Here is a 19,574-nt window from a genome sequence, read left to right as displayed (position 1 = left end):
GCACACCATGACATTGTCGAAAATTTGGCGGCCCCCACGAACGCCCTTTGATTTTCCGAGATCACCTTCTCCATGTGGCCCTTTAAACGAGATACGAGACATTTATAAATCACTTTATAAGCAACGTTACAAAGGCTAATTGGACGAAATTCATTCACTTTGGTAGGCTTATCACTTAAAATGCCATAATCATTATGGCAATGTTGCTCATATATGGTATTAATGCTTACCAATATTTTATACAAATATAATATAAAGTGGATATAAAATATAAAAAAATGTTTTAAAATAATATTATAATTGGCAACTTTTATGGATGCTCACATTGGAGTATTTTGTCTAAACAATGTCCATTAGTAATATAAAAATAATATTTTTAATAATATATAGTATTTATGATGATGTATCATGAGTGAACATCTTTTAGCATTGAAGTTGCTCTTACACTCCCATGGTATAAATGGAATGTTAAAAACATTCAAATGATCCCACATCACTATAATGACTATTTCTTTACAAAATATTGGTTATTTAGCAAATCTCTAAATTTTGGTGGTTTAGTTACTTAATATTTTGATATATTTTTTTTAATGTCAATTTTACACCGAGCATAGTATAATTTTTACGCCATATTTTTAATTTTGTTAAAATAATACTGCACTATATTTACACCAAAGAGAATATTTTAAGCATATACATTTAGTTTATATAATTTATTTTAATTATCTACTAATTTATGTCTAATATAAATATGTACACTTTAATAATTTATTAGATAATAATAATGTTTAAATATTTGATATAATTTTTAGTAATTATATGTCTAATCTAATGTTTTTAACCATTTATAAAGTCTTATGAGCTCTCGATTAGAAATGGTCTAAAGTCTAAACATTAATATTCCCATGCTTTATTTAAACTTTGAAGTGGACCGGGAAGTGGGAACCAGGTTCCTGACTGGTTTCCGGTCCGGTTCCCCAAGAATCACCGAAATATTCCGGCTTTGCACCTTCCGGTGCCGGGGACTTTTCAAAAAAGGGGGAACCGGTCCGGTTCCCATCCGGTTCCCCCGGGATTTAAAACCTTGCGTAGCACCACACACGCTCCTATGCCATTTAAAAAAAAAAAACAAAAAACATAGCACCACATTTGAAAATCAAACCATACCCCTTAATTTCTAATTATCTTCTTTCTCTCCTTTATCTCATTCTCTCCCACGCCCAAAGACAATACTACAACCAAACACCATGGCAAATTCGAAATTCACTTACTTCAACCAAACATCGCGCTACTTTCATGAAACCCATCCAGAAACCCATCGCTCGCCTTCCTCCGTCGTCCCAGTTCATCTTCGTCTCCACTTGCTCTCAAGTAGAAAGCGACTCAAACCTTTCATGTTTTTTCTTATTTCAAGTAAGAATAAGTAAGTTTCGATCACTTAAGCACTTTAATTTATAAGAGGAGTTCGTTTTCGTGAATTTTTTTTTTTGGTGTTCATAAGATTTTCCCAAAAAAAATCTTCGAATTTTTTTATCTTCGTCTTCGAATATTTTAGTATTAATGTCAAATATTTTGAACTTTTAATTTTGAAGTAGGTGTTGACATTTCGAACAATTTAAACATAACATCTTACGATTTCAAACTTTTGAATACCATTTCGAACTTGTATCATGTCTCGCACAGATTTAACATTTTTTTTTATCTAATTTATATTTTCTAACTTCTTAACAGGTTTAAGTGTGAATATATGTTATTTATTCGATGGTATTTGGGTGAACAAAGTTAGAAAAGAAGAAGAGCAATAGAGGAAGGCGCAAGATCAAACGTTTGCCATCTCAAGGTGAACTAGTTGTTCACCGCAAATGTAGTATATGCGGCGGCTGTGGACATAATAGGAAGTCATGAACTTTTCGTGGTAGTCGATACTTGGTTGCTGTTTTCTTTATTGAATTTTAGACTTTTTCGCTATTTTGTTTGCTGAATTTCAGCCTTTTTCGCTGTTTTGTTTAATGAGTTTCAGATTTTTAGCTGTTAACTTTGTTGAATTTTAGAATTTTTAGTGGTTTTGTTTGCTGAATTTCAAACATTTAAGCAATTTTGTTTGCTGAATTTTCAGACTTGTTTTTGTTTAAATTTACAAATAATTCTGCAGAAAAACAAGATAAAAGTTCATTACATATAATCTGCTTGAAACAATTCAAATACACCGAAAATGTGTCATCAAATACCTTTACATATTAACGCTTGAAACATTGCAAATTATACGAAATGTGTCATCAAAGACATCCCAAAAAATCAGAGGCACAAAAAAGCCATTTGTCATCATCTATAGACAAGAAATCAGAAACACAAAAATAGGAAATAGACTACAGATTTCTAGGTGCGTTCATAGTCTTCAACTTTGTTGTGTTAAGTGGAGTCTAATCATCAATTTTTTTAGGTTCCTTTACCCCTCTCTTCGCTGAAAAATCCAACTTTGTTGTGTTAAGTGGAGTCTAATCATCAATTATTTTAGGTTCCTTTGCCCCTCTCTTCGCTGAAAAATCCAACAACATCAAATCAGTAGGAGTCAAAAGCTGAAAATAATTAAAACTTCAAAACAATTCACAAGATGTAATCAGATTCTTCAACATCACTATAAAAAAGAAGGCAAAAGCTTTGAAACGAAAAAGAACATACTGTAAAATATAATAGGTGTACGATATGCTCACTTAGCTTGGAAACTCAAGTTTCCCTATGTTTACTATATTTATTTTATTTTCCAGGAAACTTTATTTCATTTAATATAACGAATAGTATTAGGAAATAATTTCGGGATTTCAAAAATAAATGATGACATTACAGTAATTGTAGTTCAGGAGATATAATCGCTTTTACCAAAAGCTAGGAATCGTAGCTTTCATAATATACGTACAATCTGCAAAATCGTTTTTGAAGTTTCTAGAAAAAACTATTTTACAAAACGTCACATTGGCAGTTTAATTTTTTGTAAAATAAAAAAACAGGCTTTAAAAAACGGAACCAAATTGGACCATTATGTAAAATGGTCAATTGGATATTGATTACACTCTAAATGACAAACTAACAACTAAATGATTAATAAATCAGAGACCTAAATGTTCAAAGAATGAGAGCCTAATTCCACTTGCTGGGTACTGTCATATCATTCATCTCTGCTTTTATAGCCTTGCATGAGGTTTCGTCAAAGAAAGTGTGCCTTTTTATACAACTATTTTATCTTAAAACAATAACATTTTTCCACCAATGAATAATGACAATGAAGAAACAAAAGAAAAGTAAAAAAAGAAAGCAGCGCTGTTGCGAGATTCTATAAATTAGAGGGGCTTAGGGACCTACACATGTTAGAAACTAAAATTAGAAAGGAATTGTGTATACCTGTCAGCACGGCCAGCCCTATCACCGAGCTGATTGCAAAAATAAAATTTGAAGCCTTTATTTTAAAAATATATAAAATATATCATAAAAAAATTAGGTTTTATACATAATAATTTTATTTTTTAAGCTTTTTTTAAAAATAAAAATTTAGGGCTTTTTTAGGTCTATTTTTTCATGAAAAATTTGTGGCCTTAGGCCATGACCTAAATGGCCAAAGGGTAAGGCCGACCTTGATTGTCAGGCTTCAGTATTGTTACGCTACATATCATCATTTTAAAATTTTGTGTTAAAAAAGAAATATTAAATAATTAGAGATAAACATGTGACAGAAACTAAATTATAAAGTGTAAAAAACTGTATTTTAAAGATGTTTTAAGAGCATCTCCAATGCTAATATTGTTAGAGCTCTCTGGATATAGATCTATATGAAAAGTCAAATTTTGTCATATAATCAATTTTTGGAAAATTTGAAGTAAATAACCATGAAATTTTATTAACAAAGCCAAAAATACATTAATATTTGTAAATAATTATAAGTAAACCATTAGAGCAACTCCAATGAGGATTGTCCATGTTTAGGTGGAACTTAGATGGAAAACAACTCAAATTGCTATTGCATTGTGGGCAACTTATAAGAGAAATTTCATTAATTGGACCTAAAAATTAATAAAATATCGAGATTAGAACTCCTACTTCAAAAATATCTAAAAATAGGCTTTTTTTTTTCCTATTTCGGGTAAAAATACCCTTCTAACCATATAACATCATATGACATCGTACACATCATATGCATCATATGACATCGTATGACATCATACGACATCTGTATGTAACGATGATTAGAAGAGTATTTTGTCCGAAATATGGACAAAATTATATTTTTAGATATTTTTAAAGTAAGAAGTTTAGTCTTGATATTTTATTATTTTTTATGTCCGATTAATGAAATTTCTCACTTAAAATGCCATAATCATTATGCCAATGTTGCTCATATATGGCATTAATGCTCACCAATATTTTATACAAATATAATATAAAGTGGATATAAAATAAATAAAAAAGAAATAATATGTTTTAAAATAATATCATAGTTGACAACTTTTATGGATTCTCACATTGGAGTATTTTGTCTAAACAATGTACATTAGTAATATAAAAATAATATTTTTAATAATATATAGTATTTATGATGATGTGTCATGAGCGAACATCTTTTAGCATTGAAGTTGCTCTTACACTCCAATGGTATAAATGGAATGCTAAAAACATTCAAACGATCCCACATCACTACTACAAATACTATTTTTCGGTGCGGAAGGCATTCGGGTGCGACTTTTCGCACCCAAAACTCGCACCAAATGAGTCTTTCAGGTGCGACTTGTCGCACCCAAAACTCAAACAAGCATATAAAAATTTTCGCTGATTTTTTAAAATTTGGGTCCGACAAAACTTTTGGGTGCGACTTAGTCGCACCCAATGCTTTATCAAAACTATTAGGTGCGACTTAGTCGCACCTATACTCTTAAAACATTTGAGCGGTCAACTTTCCCCCTCTTTTTTGTGAAAAACTATTAGGTGTAACTTTTCGCACCCAAAAGTACTATTGGGTGCGACTTTCCGCACCCAATAGTACTTTTGGGTGCGACTTTTCGCACCCAATGTCTTAAATTTTATCGCGGTCAAATTTTCCCCATCTTTTTTTTTAAATACTATTAGGTGCGACTTTGTCGCACCCAAAGGTAATGACACGGATCATTGGGTGCGAAAAGTCGCACCCAAATTCTAGGTCATGATATAAAACAAATCAACCGAGCCTCTCTCTCTCTCTCTCTCCGAGTTCTCTCTTTTCCCATCTTCTTCTTCTCTTGTCCGTGCGCGAGCTGTGACCCCGAAGAAGCAAGGAGGCCGCGAGTTGGAGCGGTGTCACCGAGCTGAGCCCCCGCCGCCGCCGTCGGACCTCAGGTCAGTCTCCTCTTCTTCGCTCTTTTTCTCTCTGTCCGACTCTCTCTCTAACTTTGTCTCCCTCTATTTCTTGTTGTAGGTCTGTAGACTTGGTTCGCCTCTTGCACCCCCGTCGTCGGCTCCGATCCGACCACCGAGCACCGGCCGAGAAGAAATCGCCGACCCCTCGTCCACACGACCCAGCCAACCACCGAGACTCACCACTGGACGCGCGCGCGGACCGAGAAGGAATGGACCGAGAAGAAATGTGTTTTTTTGTGTGTGGGTGTGTATGTGTGTGTGTATGGTAATTGAGTGTGTGTGTGTGTGTGTGTGTATCCCTGGTTCGGAAGCTGTGGAGCCGGACGCAAGAGGAGCGGCAACGGAGATCCGGTCCCTCTCGAAGAGAAGCACCTAAATGTCACCATTTTTTTTGTGACTTTTTAGGTGCGACTTTAGGTGCGGAAAGTCGCACCTAAATGTCGCACCCGAAAGTCAAGACTTTTGGGTGCGACTTTTCGCACCCAAGACTTTTAGGTGCGGACTTTCGGGTGCGGAAAAGTCGCACATAATGATATCTTTGGGTGCGAAAATTGACTTTTGGGTGCGAAAATAGTCGCACTCAAAGGTCTTTTTTGTACTAGTGCATCACTATAAATTTTGGTGGTTTAGTTGCTTAATATTTTGATATATTTTTTTAATGTCAGTTTTACACCGGGCATAGTATAATTTTTACGCCAAATTTTTAATTTTGTTAAAATAATACTGCACTATATTTACACCAAAGAGAATATTTTAAGCATATATATACATTTAGTTTATATAATTTATTTTAATTATCTAATAATTTATGTCTAATATAAAATATGTACACTTTAATAATTTATTAGATAATAATCATGTTTAATTATTTGATATAGTTTTTAGTAATTATATGTCTAATCTAATGTTTTGAACAATTTATAAAGTCTTATGAGCTCTCGATTAGAAATGGTCTAAAGTCTAAACATAAATATTCTTCATGCTTTATTTAAACTTTGAAGTTTAATACACTCATCATAATCATTTGGGTCTACTATTCACGTTGAAAAATAATGAAAGAAAAGTAAAGTTCGGGAAAGTGGAGAACACAAAGCAATCAATCCATCCAGTGTTTTATTTTTGGTCCAAAAATATCCATACAGGAAGAAGAAAAAACATTATGATTCACGTGGATTAAAATGATTCCTCAGAGCGGAAAGCTTTATCATCAACAATGACAAATTCATGTCGCGCGTCTTTGCCCATAAAAATATATTCCCTCTTTTTCCAATATATTGAGCAGTGAGCACTAAGAAAAGAGAAGAAAAGTATACCCATTATAATATCCGTCTGCGTTGTCATGATTACTAGTAAGTCTTAGAGTGTATATGACTGGCTTATAAGAGCCTGCGGAGACTTCGTGCCCAGGAAAGCAGTTTGGACAAGCTTGTAGACATGACAACACGAAAGAGCCAACTACCTTCGATTCTTGTGGCTCAAATTTTCATCATACTTCACTTCTCTATACTTTCAGTCACTCTTGTTGAAGCCAAAACTAATGTAAGTAAGGAAAAAAAAAAATACACGAGTTCTGTTATGCGTTTATTTCATTATGAATACAAATACTAAGAAAACGTACATATATTTATGTCGTGTAGGTTCACATTGTGTACTTGGGGGCTAATAAGTATGACGATCCAGAAGCTACCAAAAAATCCCACCACAAATTTCTTTCAAATTTTTTCCTCAGGTAATATAAATGCGAGTCTCTTGTACTAGTATTATTTTGTACACCAACACTAGTAATGGGAATACTTTTCACTTTTTGTTTTTCATTTTCTTTACTGTAATGTCCAAGTGAAGCAAAGAAGTTGCCAAGAGGTCTCTTGTATACAGCTACAAACACGGCTTTTCCGGGTTTGCCGCAAGATTAACGGACAGCGAGGCTGAATCTATTGCAGGTACAGAGGTATTGTTGGAGTCACAGTTATTAATATAAGAATGCAAATCAATGATTGTGTGACATGTTTAAAAACAAAATTGCAGAGTTGCCTGAAGTAGTCCAAGTGATTCCAAACCACATTTACAAGCTCGACACAACCAGAAGCTGGGACTTCATCGGAATTAACAACCGGTCTCCGACTAACGCATTGATGAACAACATGGGAAGAGGAACCATTATCGGTCTAATTGACTCGGGTAATAAAAAGAGGAATATCACTTTATAGTATTCCAAGTTTAAAAATGCCGATAAAGTCCCAGCTCAGTTGTTCAACAAGTTGTTTTGGCGAAATTTCAAAACCCCTATAATAAGAGAGAGATCTCTTAAAAACAATCCGTTGTTCAACAAGTTGTTTGATCCAGTAGTCAGTAGTTGAACAACCATCTTTTGAAAGACGTGTGTAGTTAGTAATTTGAAGATGGAATCAGGAATTTGGCCGGAGTCAGAGAGCTTCAGCGAGGAAGGCATGGGTGCGGCGCCGGAAGGGTGGCAGGGAGTATGCCAGGGTGGAGAGCGGTTTCCGGGGTCGATCTGCAACAGGAAGATCGTGGGCGCTCGCTGGTTCGTCAAGGGGTTCCTGGCAGCGACCGCGAACGGGACGTGGCCGCGGGGGGAGTTCATGTCGGCCAGGGACGCCAACGGGCACGGGACCCACACGGCGTCCACGGCGGCGGGGCGCCTGGTGGCGCGCGCCAGCTACCGCGAGCTGGCGGCGGGGGTGGCCCGCGGGGGAGCCCCCATGGCCCACGTGGCGGTCTACAAGGCGTGCTGGGGCAGCGTGGGATGCGCCAGCGCGGACATCCTCAAGGCCTTCGACAAGGCAGTCCACGACGGCGTCCACGTCCTCTCCGTCTCCCTCGGCACTCGGATCCCGCTGTTTCCCTACGCCGACCCGCGAGAGGCCATCGCCATCGGCTCCTTCCACGCCGTGTCCGCCGGCATCCTCGTCGCCTCCTCCGCCGGCAACAGCGGGCCCGCCTCCCGCACCGTTGTCAACACTGCGCCCTGGCTCCTCACCGTCGCCGCCGCCACCATTGACAGAGCCTTTCCCACGCGCATCACGCTCGGGAATAACAACACTTTATGGGTATTGCACTTTGTCTTCCTTTTCATTGTAACCTTAAATCTTTCTCTTTTTATTAGTGGACATGTTTTTTTTATCACTAGAACACGTGTATCGATTAATTATGATTTTTTTTTTAAATGACGTGTCATTAAGTATAGCATGCTGCGACGTATTTTCACCAAGGTTTGAGATATATACCGTTATCGTAACGGGCCTCCTTACCGCAAAGGTTTATCGTGAATTTTCCGAAAAAGAAATCGGTAGATTTTTCTGAATTAATAAATATAAAATAAGTTTTCATAAATTTTATTTTTATTTAAATTTATTTTATTTGGAATTGCGGTAAACCCCGATTTTCTCGCGGTAAATCTCAATTTTTATGAGTTTGTAACTGAGTCGGGTCGGTTTTTTTTTGTATCACGGAATTCTCTACCGGTACCGACACGGTAAGCCCCGGTTTTACAGCTATTTCACGGTTTTGTGCATTTCGCTACTGGGATTTGACGGTAAGCGATATATCGACTACCTATCCCGGTAACTCAAACCTTGATTTTCACATTTTATTTACAATTGACTCCTTCCATATTCTTTTAATTTTATGTATATCAGTAGTTCTTATCATTAGTATTCAATATTCATATGATTGTTTTAGAAAATAAGTTTTTTTAAGGTTTTTTTTTTTTTGGTAAATTTTATAGTAAAAGCCTCTTTGGTCGATGTTTATTTAATAGTCCCTCCTAATTTTTGTTTACGTCATAAACTTTTATTTGTAATACATGGACATAGGGACAATCCATTGACTCTGGAAGTGAAAAGTACCATGAAATTACATACTCTCAGCGCATTTCGTTGGACCCGAGTGATTCTTCTGCGTAAGAGGCCTCCTCCCATTTGGTTGTAATAAAGAAAACATAAAATAGGAGTTCTATAACTCAACATTTAATCCTTCTCTTTCTAATAAACTAAAGCATAGAGTTGGTTGTAATGTGTTTTTCATGAAGGTCTTGTAAGGCCGGTTCATTAAATGCGACGTTGGCAGCGGGGAAAATAGTGTTGTGCTTATCGAGCATGCGAGATGAGCAAAGCATGTTTTCGGCTTCGAAAGCTGTACGAGAGGCAGGAGGCGTGGGGCTTATATTGGCTCAATCTCGCAGCGACGGCCTTTCCGCATGTCACATTCCATGTGTTAGAGTGGATTACGAAGTTGGTACGGAAATTCTAAACTACATTAGAAGAGCAAGGTAATATAAACAAAACACAATACTGATATATTTTTTTATTTTTATAAAAAAAAAGTGGCGTTTCATTTTTATAGTATTGTTTGAATGGAGGAAAAATAAAATGAGGGAAAAGGATATTGGGAAGCTGCATCATTATGAGGAGATTTCAATTTCATTTGAAAATTGTATTGCTTAAGAAATCCATCTAATATTATACATATGAGACTTATGTTTGTGTCTAATTTCTTCTTGCTATCTCTTTTCAAGTTTTTCATATTTTTCATGATTTTCAAATACAACATAAAATTTTGAATTTTCCTCTCATTTTCCTTTTTGTCCAATTTCAAGTTTTCTCGTATGTTTTTTGTTCCAAACAAATATATATATATATATATATATATATATATATATATATATGATTATTTGAAGCTAAAAAGAAGTATAATTATATTATAGTCCCACTGAATTATGTCACTTTTTATTTATTTATTTATTTATTTTTAGATTTTGACACATAAAAACTAGTGATATTTGTTAATCTGTCTCCCTCTCTCTCTCTCTCTCTCAACTCCAATTCAAAGGACTCCCATAGCAAAGCTGAGCTCTCCGAACACAATGATTGGAAATTTGATGTCGCCACGAGTTGCAACTTTCTCCTCCAGAGGACCTAGCTCCGTCACCCCAGCTATTCTTAAGGTATTGCTAGAAATCTCAAATTTTTTTTATTTACACCACATTAGGAAACAGATGACAAAGACTTTGCCAATTGAGAAGTTTAAAGCTTGTAGAAAAAGAGCGGACTTATACGAACCCATGGCATGAGGCGAATTAGTTTTTTTTTTTTTTTGTTGGGTTTATCCCATATGTTGGGCTTGACGACTAAGGGTATAACTGCTCAAGTTATCTAAAAATAAAAGTGAAAACATGACGTGTTGCATGTTGCAACAAGAATTACACGGAAGCTATGTTTATCGACAAACAAAGCAGAGAAAAAGAGAGGAGCAATGTGGAAGAATGAAAAGAATAAAGTTATGATTTTTTATTTGGAAAGAAATTCGGCTAGTCAATTGACATAGGATTTGTCTCAAGTTCGGGATGGAGATTCTTTGTGTCGTGTTCGTCATTCATAATAGAGTGTTTCTCATTTTTTTTAACTCTCTAGATACCCAATTTGGAGGTATTATACCATTTGTGAGATTGTTCATCTTTTTATGCCATCTTTATCTATATAGATAGTGATGCTTTTCACCTTACTACTGGTTGTCTTGATTGTGGTACGTTGTTTGCTTTACTTTGTGTTTTGATTTATTGTTTTTCCTTGATTGATTTAACTATATAAAAAAAATGTTAGGGAAAATCATATTCCAAGTTATTTTTCTCCCGATATTATTTAGTGTAGTAGTTTTATTTTTATGTGGTTTTATCTATTGTACTACTTAATGAAAACTAATAAATTGCATACATTTGTAGTTCAAGACACCATACCACTGCTTTTCAGCTCGGTCACTATTTTTAAATTTTAAATGCGTTTTATAAACATATAAAAAAAATAGTAAGAAAAAGTAATATTTTAAATTGCCAAATTATATTGTTACAAGTTCTAAATTTGCCAAGAGAATTTTTGTGTGAGTTACTTCATGTAATTTGTAAAATTAAGAGATGCTTTAATTACAAATTTGCCACACACTAGGAATATGAATCGTTATAGCCACATAAATTTGTAGTGCATATATTGTATACAATTATAAGTATAGGTTGTGGGTTGTTTATGTGTAGCCGGACATAGTTGCTCCAGGTGTGGACATATTGGCAGCGTATCCACCGAAAAAGAGGAAAGTGAGGAATAAGGCATCGAGTCACAAAAAAGAGAATCATAATCATTACAGACTTTTATCAGGGACTTCAATGGCGTGTCCTCATGTTGCTGCTATCGCCGCTCTTATCAAATCTCTCCATCCCAACTGGTCTCCTGCTGCGATCAGATCTGCTCTTGTCACCACCGGTATTTTCCTTCTCTCGCTTTCACTAAGTAATTTTTATTTGAATTTGTTTTTTCTATTTCCCAAACGAAATAATGCACAGGTCGTCTGATAATAAGCATTCATTCATCTGACTAGTGTCACTACACAAGTAATTTATATATATTTAAAATTTTAACGTATAGAAATATATTTACTCATTCCCTCAGCATAAACTAATTTTTTTCAGCGTCGCAAACCGGGACGGACGGAGATTACATATCGGCGGAGGGTCCGAGTCGCAGCCGAGCCAGTCCATTTGACATGGGAGGCGGCCACGTCAGCCCTAGCAGAGCAGTGGAACCAGGCCTCATCTACAACCTCACTACACACGACTACGTCCAATTCCTCTGCTCTTTCGCCTACAAACCCACGGCCTTGACTCGCTTGACCAAATCCCAGACCACATGCGCTAACGCAACCTCTTCCGCACTGGATCTCAACCTGCCCTCCATAACCATCCCAAGCCTAAGGAGCACATCGCCCGCGACCGCAACGAGGGCCGTCACGAACGTCGGAGATCCGGACTCGGTGTACACGGTCACAGTGCGGCGGCCTCGGGGCGTTGACGTGAGAGTTGACCCGGGGGTCTTGAGGTTCAATACGACGACGAGGGTGTTGTCGTTTAAGGTCACATTTTCATCGAGGCAGAAGGTTCACGGGGATTACAAGTTTGGGAGCTTGACGTGGAGTGATGGCAAGCATCGTGTCAGAAGTCCTCTCGCTGTGCGTGTTATTAGGTTTCTCTCTTACGCAGATGTGTAAGGTAAAGACAACTTGGAAATTATGTATTTTGTCTTCTTGGATTATTATATTTTTAATTGTACTTAAAGAACAAAGGTAGGTCTTACGTTATTTTTTTTTTGAGAATGCAACTTTGATCCACGACCTCCACCACATAGGAGGTGATGTGGAGTGATGGTAAGCATCGTGTGAGAAGTCCTCTCGCTGTGCGTGTTATTAGGTTTCTCTCTTACGCAGATGTGTAAGGTAAAGACAACTTGGAAATTATATATTTTGTCTTCTTGGATTATTATATTTTTAATTGTACTTAAAGAACAAAGGTAGGTCTTACCTTATTTTTTTTTTTAGAATGCAACTTTGATGCAGTGGGGATTGAACCCACGACCTCCACACAGGAGGTGATGTGGAATTACCACTAGACTATTTTAGGTACCACAGGTCTTACGTTATTAGATTTTTTTAAAACAAGAATTTGTTGCGATTAGCCATTCTCCTTTTTTTGTTTTTTTTTAAATATTCTAACCAAAGTTCTATTTTTTTTTAAAAATAATAATCCACCAAATCCTCAGTAAATTAATGAACTAAAATGGATTATATACATAAAGATAGAATTGTATGATCAGAAAATACGAGTCTGGATTGTTTGTGTCATCAAGTCGAAAATAAATTATGATGAGGTTTGTTTTGGTTGGAGAGACACGAAATCAAGACAAACGATTTGTAATCGTTTGTTATTTGTGGATAAATTAATAGAGAGTACAAATTTAAAAGTGCGATGATATGCCATGGTTTCAACTAGAGAGGCAGAGAGGGACACGAGGGTGTGAATTTGAAATTGTTGCTTGCTTCCTAATTGGATTGGAAAGAAATCCGGAGATGAAGGTATGAAAAAGATATCACTCTTCGAGTGGGAATCGAGAGTTGGAGAGAAAATAGAGCAAAAACTAGAGGCGGGCTAAACCATTTTCATTGGGTATTTTCTACCACGGAATCGAAGAATTGTTTTACATTTTGGAAACTATAGGAAAAATTCTATGATTATAATGTTCTTAGAGTTGATTCATTTTGGTAACATGTTTCGGAATTAAAAAACTAAAATAAAATAAAATATTAAATGTAGGTCGAAATACACAGACGATTGGGATCCGTTGCTCAGGTGCGATGGTGGTCATGTTCTCGTGGATGAGCTCCCAGGGACTTAATTTCACCCTAGTTTTATTTTTTGAAGTACATATAGGTCGTTAGTATTGGAGTGTATAGAGTTAGTTCTTGTACAGCCATTAGATCTAAGTGGTTGTAAATCTAATGTCTCACATAAAATTAACAAATAATTAGCTGTTTAGCCATCTAAATTGCTAGCAATTTGGTTTTAGCCAACCTTTCGTTAATTTCCCGTAAATAGCCATCTTGCTTACGTGACAGCTTATTAATTGAATTAGTTTTACCTTTTTGTCCTTACGCTATTTTAATTAGGCATTTTTTAAAAAAAAATTCGAATTAAATATTGAAACCGAAAAGGGAAGTTTTCAAATTTGAAATTTGAATTTTGAGCAGACTTTGAAAGATATCAGCCATTAATTGTTATGTATTTAGAAATTTTCAACATTGACTTTAGGTAATTAGTTTATATTTTCGTTGCAATTCATTAGGTAATTAATTTCGAATTAATTCTTCATTCATTGATATTATTTTGTCTTCCATATTCATGATTTCCAGAATTTTCGTGCTCAAAATATTTCCAGAATTTTTCAGTTTATTTACACGATTAACTGTAAATAGGCTTTGTATTTACAGTGAATATACTGTAAATAAGCTTCGTTTTTACACGAATATACATACTGTATTTAAAAAAAAAAAAAAAAAACAGCGTATCCAGCGTCGGCCATCGTATCCAGCGTCGTCTCTCCGGGAGCGCTTGTACGGAGGCGGAAGAGAGCGCCGGGAAGGGGAAGACTGTCTCCGGTCCCTGTATGGCGATCGTGGTAGTCTCCGCGGCGAGGTAAAGGATTGTCTTTCCTCCGGTCTCTCTCGTCCCGGTCGACGCGCCTCCTCGACAGCGCTTCCGGTGGAAAAGTTTACAGTGAGATCGGCGATGAGAGACAGAAACTTACAGATCGAGGATGGCTCTTCCTTCTTCTTCTCGACGGCTGCTTCGGGGGCAGCTACTGCGTTGGTAGGAGCGGCGACGGCGGCAGGAGCAGCTGATCCGGCGGAGAAGGCGTTGAGGATGAGATCTCCGACGTTCTTCTTCTCCGCGAGCTTCGAGTAAAGGCTAGGCCAGTACGATTCCACGTTCACATTTGCGGCTTGAACAAGGGAACGGATCTTCTCGGCGGTGATCGGAATTCCATCGTCGTGGAGGATGAGAGAAGCGTAGGCACAACCGAGCTCTGAGACGGCCATTGGAGTTCGAGGTTGGTTGCTGAGAGAGCGAGAGATAAAGATTCACGGCTGAGAAATGGCAATCAATGACATTAATGATCTTAATGACATTAATGGGCGGTTATATCAGAATATTTTGTATTAAATGTTTTATTTTCAGCATGTTAATGGGCGGGAACGGTTGTGAGGTTATTTTGGTATTTTTATCTATGTAAATAAATTGTTGTGGCTATTAACAGAAAATTAACTAAACGTTGGCCAAATCCAAAATCTCTATAGCCGTGTGGCTTATATAGCTATATAACCCTAAAATTAAGTATAATAAGTTGAAGAAAAAGAAGAAGAAAAATACCAGAAGAAAACGAGGCGATATACTTTTGCATAATACTCTTTTTGGATAAGCACTGATATATAAAACATATATGTATATATATCTACAACAACTTGATAAATTTTGATGCAAACTCAACCGCTTTGTACACACCACTCATGTATTTTTACTTCATTTTAAAAATTCATGTGTATATATAGAGAAAATGGCGGCAAAACTATTTAAAGTTTTTCTCTGGATACACTTGAATACTCAATCTTTTTTTTTCGACGGGTAAAATATCCAATGTTAAGGTTTAGTATCACCGTTACTACATTCGGTGTTAAGAATGTACGGAAATCCACGTGTCAACATCGTGTGTGTGTTTGCTATTTGAAATGAGCGTTTAATATATAGAAAAACAATTGTGTCATATAATTCTTTCAAAAAACAATTAATTATTTGCTATTTTAAAGAGATTTTAAATCCCAATTTAAACCCTAAATTCATAAATCAAATCTGAATGTTATCTTTCAAATCGCGAATTCGAGTCTTTGTCTGATATTTGAACCCCAATTCGAGTCTTCGCACAACAAATCCATTTCTTCAGCTAAGTCTTCGTCTTTATTCGTCCGAGTCTTTGTGTTCCTCCTCAAATCGCGAATTCGAACTCTCCGTCTTCCTCTAGCCATCACGAATTTGAACTCATGGACGATGATAGGGTGTGCGATTGTGGTGTGCCAGTTGTTGAGCTATCGTCGTGGACCAGTGGAATCCTGGGAGAAGGTTCTACATGTGCATCAAGAAGAAGGTAAGAGACGTAAGTGACTCGTGAATCCTTTGTAAGTGTAGCTTGACATTTTTTTTTTGCGTATGTTCTTTGTCTCAGAGCGAGGGTGGATGTAACTTTTTTCGTTGGAAAGACCAAAAAATATGTGGTAGAGCTAAACAAATACTTCCAGGTCTGATCAGGAAGAAGAATAAGCTGAAATCTGATATTGGCTCACTTCGTGTTCGGGTTTTGAAGCTGCAAATAGCCCTGCGTATTCTGATGATTGTAGCTATGTTTGTAATAATTTAAAATGTTGCAGTTGTTTGAGTAGTGGTGCAATGTTTGGAATGTTGTTTGAGTAGCCTGATGAAGTAATGGTGCAGTGTTGTGTGAGTAGTTGTTATTGAGTCTGTGTTGTAATGGGGCAGTATTGTTTGTTATTGACTTTGTGACTATGATGAAGTCTGAGAAATGGAAATGAGTATGTTTTGTTATGGTATTTTGACTCTTCTGTGTGCATAATATGTGGTCATAATCTATATTTGAAGAGTGCAATGTGAACACAAGTTTGCAACTAAAAGGCATTCAAAAATGCATACACATCATCTGAACATAAGAAGTTCTTCTTCATTCAATTGAACATCAATTTGGAACACAAAAATGCCTACATTTAGGACTTTTGATTGAACATTAGAATTTCTTTACACAAAAAGACCAAAATATGCTTACACAACAGAATTTCTAAACCCTTTGGCATAAAACACTTTGTGCCCACACGACATAATTTCCAAACTAAAAAAATGCCTACACAAAATATGCATTCACAGAATTTCCCAACACAACTTCAAGATCTTGCCTTTTGTCTCTTTTGTCGTTCATTTCCTTTAACAGCCTCTGGGACTGGGTTATCCTTTTTAGGTCTTCCTCTCTTATTTGGTTTGGTCTGTTGAATTTTCATATAGAATAAATCACTTGTGAGTACATGTCAAATAAATCACACAAAATTGAATTTGAATAAATCACAGAGAATTGGAATTTGAATAAATCACACAAAATTAGAATTTGAATAAATCACATAAACACTGAATTTGAATAAATCACACAGAATTTGAATAAAAACACAAACCTTAATCGCAGCGGGTTGAGTACATGTGAGCCTTGAATGTACTGCTTGTCCACAATTCTTGCAATGATTTACTTGTCCCCTCCTCGATTGTTTCTTAGAATGCGTTAGGTCAGGGCCAAATCCAGGCGTTGGTTTGTCATTGGACTTGTTCCTCTTCTTCTTGGGTCTGTCTGGAAAAGCTATTTATAGAGGTGGAAGTACTGGATTAATGGCATATGATATTTTACCTAGCATATTTTATTAGCATATTTTACCAGCTAGTGTTGATTAACAGTGCTTTGCAACATGCTTGTGTTTCTCAATGAGCGCCAATACTTGCTTACCCATTGGCTGCACCCACTTTTCAACTTCACGCCGTTTGTTACAAAACGACACATCAACCAGAACCGTATCTTCTCAAAGAGTGTCACTATTGGCCTGTCTCTTGTAGGCATTATGGCCGAGTTGAAACTTTCACATAAATTATTCAAGAGTATATCACATTTCACTGTGGTTCGGAAATGTGATTTGCTCTGCTCGCTAGGATTTTTCTTCTCAAGCCATATGTGTGCCTTCTCATCATCTTCTTTTAGTTTACTCATTTTGTGACAAAACTCAGCCCTAGTTGTTACTCGTGCATAATCCGACAACATTTGTTTCAGCGACAATCCGCTATGCTCCTTTTTTAAATTTGCGTGCAAATGCCGGACACAAAACCTTACTTCAGCTCCCGAGAATATCTCAGCTATGCCCTTCTCCAAACCTTTCTGCCTATCACTCGTAACGGTGAACCTACTTGGATTTTGAATTTTCAAGTCCTCGTGTAGATGCCTTATAAACCATGTCCATGTCTAAGTGTTTTCTTTCTCTACCACTGCAAACGCTACAGGATATTGAGAATTATTGGGATCTATTCCAATATCAGCCAAAAGCATACCTTTACAATATCCTTTTAGAAAGCATCCATAAAAACCGAACAGTGGTCTACAGCCTTTGTTGAACCCTTCCTTGCAGGCTTTGAAGCAAACATATATCCTTTCAAATACTCTCTTCCCGTGCTCAAGAGTGGTCTTCAACATTGTCGTGGTTCCTGTGCATATAAGAGTCTGATCAAAATCTGTGTATATACAAAATAATCAAGAGCTTGTATAATTTAAGCATACAGATCATACTTGGGTTAGTTGATGTGAGCTGTTTGCAATAGTCCTCTAAAATGGCATATTGATCCTTAACCGAACCCTCAAACGCTTCTCTTGCCTTTTTCTTGGCCCTGTAAAACATGGTCTTTGACTCATTGCTGAATTTTTGTGCACAAGCCATTTCCTTGAAGCTTTGGTAGTCTATGTTTGGATTGAGACGAAACTGCTCCATAAAATGCCTTGCTAACCAAGGGCTTGTGACATGCTTATTATCAAACACAATGTCACAATCATGATTATCTATGAGAGTGTTAATCCTCACTGTCTTCTTATCAGCATTGTTAACCCTAGCATAAACAACCCATTTACATCATTTGCCTCTACATCGAGCTCTTATTCTTGTACTATCATTAAATACATAATTGAAATCTCTACCTTCCTTAATGAAAATCTCTATCAGAATATGCCTAAAATGACTCATACTTGGAAATGACATACCCAGTCTGAATTTGAAATCTTCTACATTTGGGTGGATTGTATTCTGATATGCGCATCTTCTCAAACTGCTCTTCTTCGTCGCTCCAGAGACTCTCCAGCTCATTCTCATTCCCTAACCCGTCAGAGTTTTCATCGCCATCATCGAGGTCATTACAAACCTCGTTCATTGTTGACCACCATTGTTGTGGTTGAGTCATGTTTCAAAAATCAACCTCATGCTCTCCTTGTTTGTCGTACTCTTCCTCTACGAGCTCGAAATCTTCGTTGCCACTACTTTCGTCCATCGTTGTTGACTCGAGTAAGAGATTTCGTAATTATGTGTGATTTAGGGATTTCTAGTTCATCCTAATGCAGTGTAAATGCCTCTATAAATACCAAATCTTTATTCATTTGTATTTTATTTTGTTCGAATTTACTCATTTGTATTCATTTTAATTCATTTCATTTCAGACGTTAAATCTAGGCCGTTCTTTTTAATTAGGTAGTAACAGTGATACCATACTTTAACATTGGGTATTTTACCCATCGAAAAAAAAGATTGAGTATTTAAGTGTCCCCAGAGTAAAACTTTAGATAGTTTTGCCGCCATTTTCTCATATATATATATATATATATATATATATATATATATATATATGTATATATACATATTTGTTTTCTTATAAAAATCAACTTTATATAACATAAAAACTGCTTAGAGCTTGATGTTTAGTACCACTTTAAAAATATGTCTAACAAAAAAGTTACAATATAAAACCTGGCTACTTTCATTTGTCAACGTGTTTTATTTTTTCTAGATTTTTGTTGCTTGAATCAAATAATTTCTTAAGAGGAATACTAATAGATTTACTAATAGTGATAGATTGCGATTAATTTTTGCTATTCAGATTTACTACTTCATTGTAATTCAATATTGGACACAAAAAACAACTTAGTTTCAAACCATTGTTAATATATCTA

The 19,574-nt window shown here is 36.2% G+C and overlaps 2 protein-coding genes across 3 annotated transcripts; one reads left to right on the top strand and one right to left on the bottom strand.

Annotated features, from left to right (window-relative positions):
• Nucleotides 1-6,484: 6,484 nt before the first annotated feature.
• On the top strand, nucleotides 6,485-12,704 carry LOC149384939 (subtilisin-like protease SBT3.5). 2 transcript variants are annotated; one of them, XM_089625258.1, is made up of 10 exons: nucleotides 6,485-6,918; nucleotides 7,017-7,108; nucleotides 7,222-7,319; nucleotides 7,405-7,557; nucleotides 7,789-8,447; nucleotides 9,213-9,298; nucleotides 9,428-9,667; nucleotides 10,228-10,342; nucleotides 11,423-11,648; nucleotides 11,855-12,704. In XM_089625258.1, the coding sequence occupies exons 1-10, from the start codon at nucleotides 6,814-6,816 to the stop codon at nucleotides 12,427-12,429; spliced, it is 2,349 nt and encodes a 782-aa protein (XP_089481384.1). In that variant the 5' UTR covers nucleotides 6,485-6,813; the 3' UTR covers nucleotides 12,430-12,704. The 2 variants fall into 2 exon arrangements, with proteins under 2 accessions (XP_089481384.1, XP_089481385.1); XM_089625259.1 differs by lacking the exon at nucleotides 6,485-6,918 and having other exon boundaries at nucleotides 7,222-7,327.
• Nucleotides 12,705-13,623: 919 nt separating this feature from the next.
• Nucleotides 13,624-14,870, bottom strand: LOC149384938 (uncharacterized). The gene is made up of 3 exons (XM_089626207.1): nucleotides 14,520-14,870; nucleotides 14,274-14,467; nucleotides 13,624-13,710 (listed from the first exon to the last, which is right to left on the bottom strand). Exons 1-3 carry the CDS (start codon nucleotides 14,809-14,811, stop codon nucleotides 13,624-13,626), a joined length of 573 nt encoding a protein of 190 aa, XP_089482333.1. The 5' UTR covers nucleotides 14,812-14,870.
• Between the last annotated feature and the right edge of the window lie 4,704 nt (nucleotides 14,871-19,574).

The sequence above is a fragment of the Urtica dioica genome, chromosome 9 (genome assembly GCF_054948205.1).
Source record: "Urtica dioica subsp. dioica isolate 48M chromosome 9, U.dioica_male_clone48M_v1_H2, whole genome shotgun sequence".
Classification (NCBI taxonomy): domain Eukaryota; kingdom Viridiplantae; phylum Streptophyta; class Magnoliopsida; order Rosales; family Urticaceae; genus Urtica; species Urtica dioica.
The sequence above is the reverse complement of the archived record's forward strand: the minus strand, read 5'-3'. Positions and strand labels throughout refer to the sequence as shown.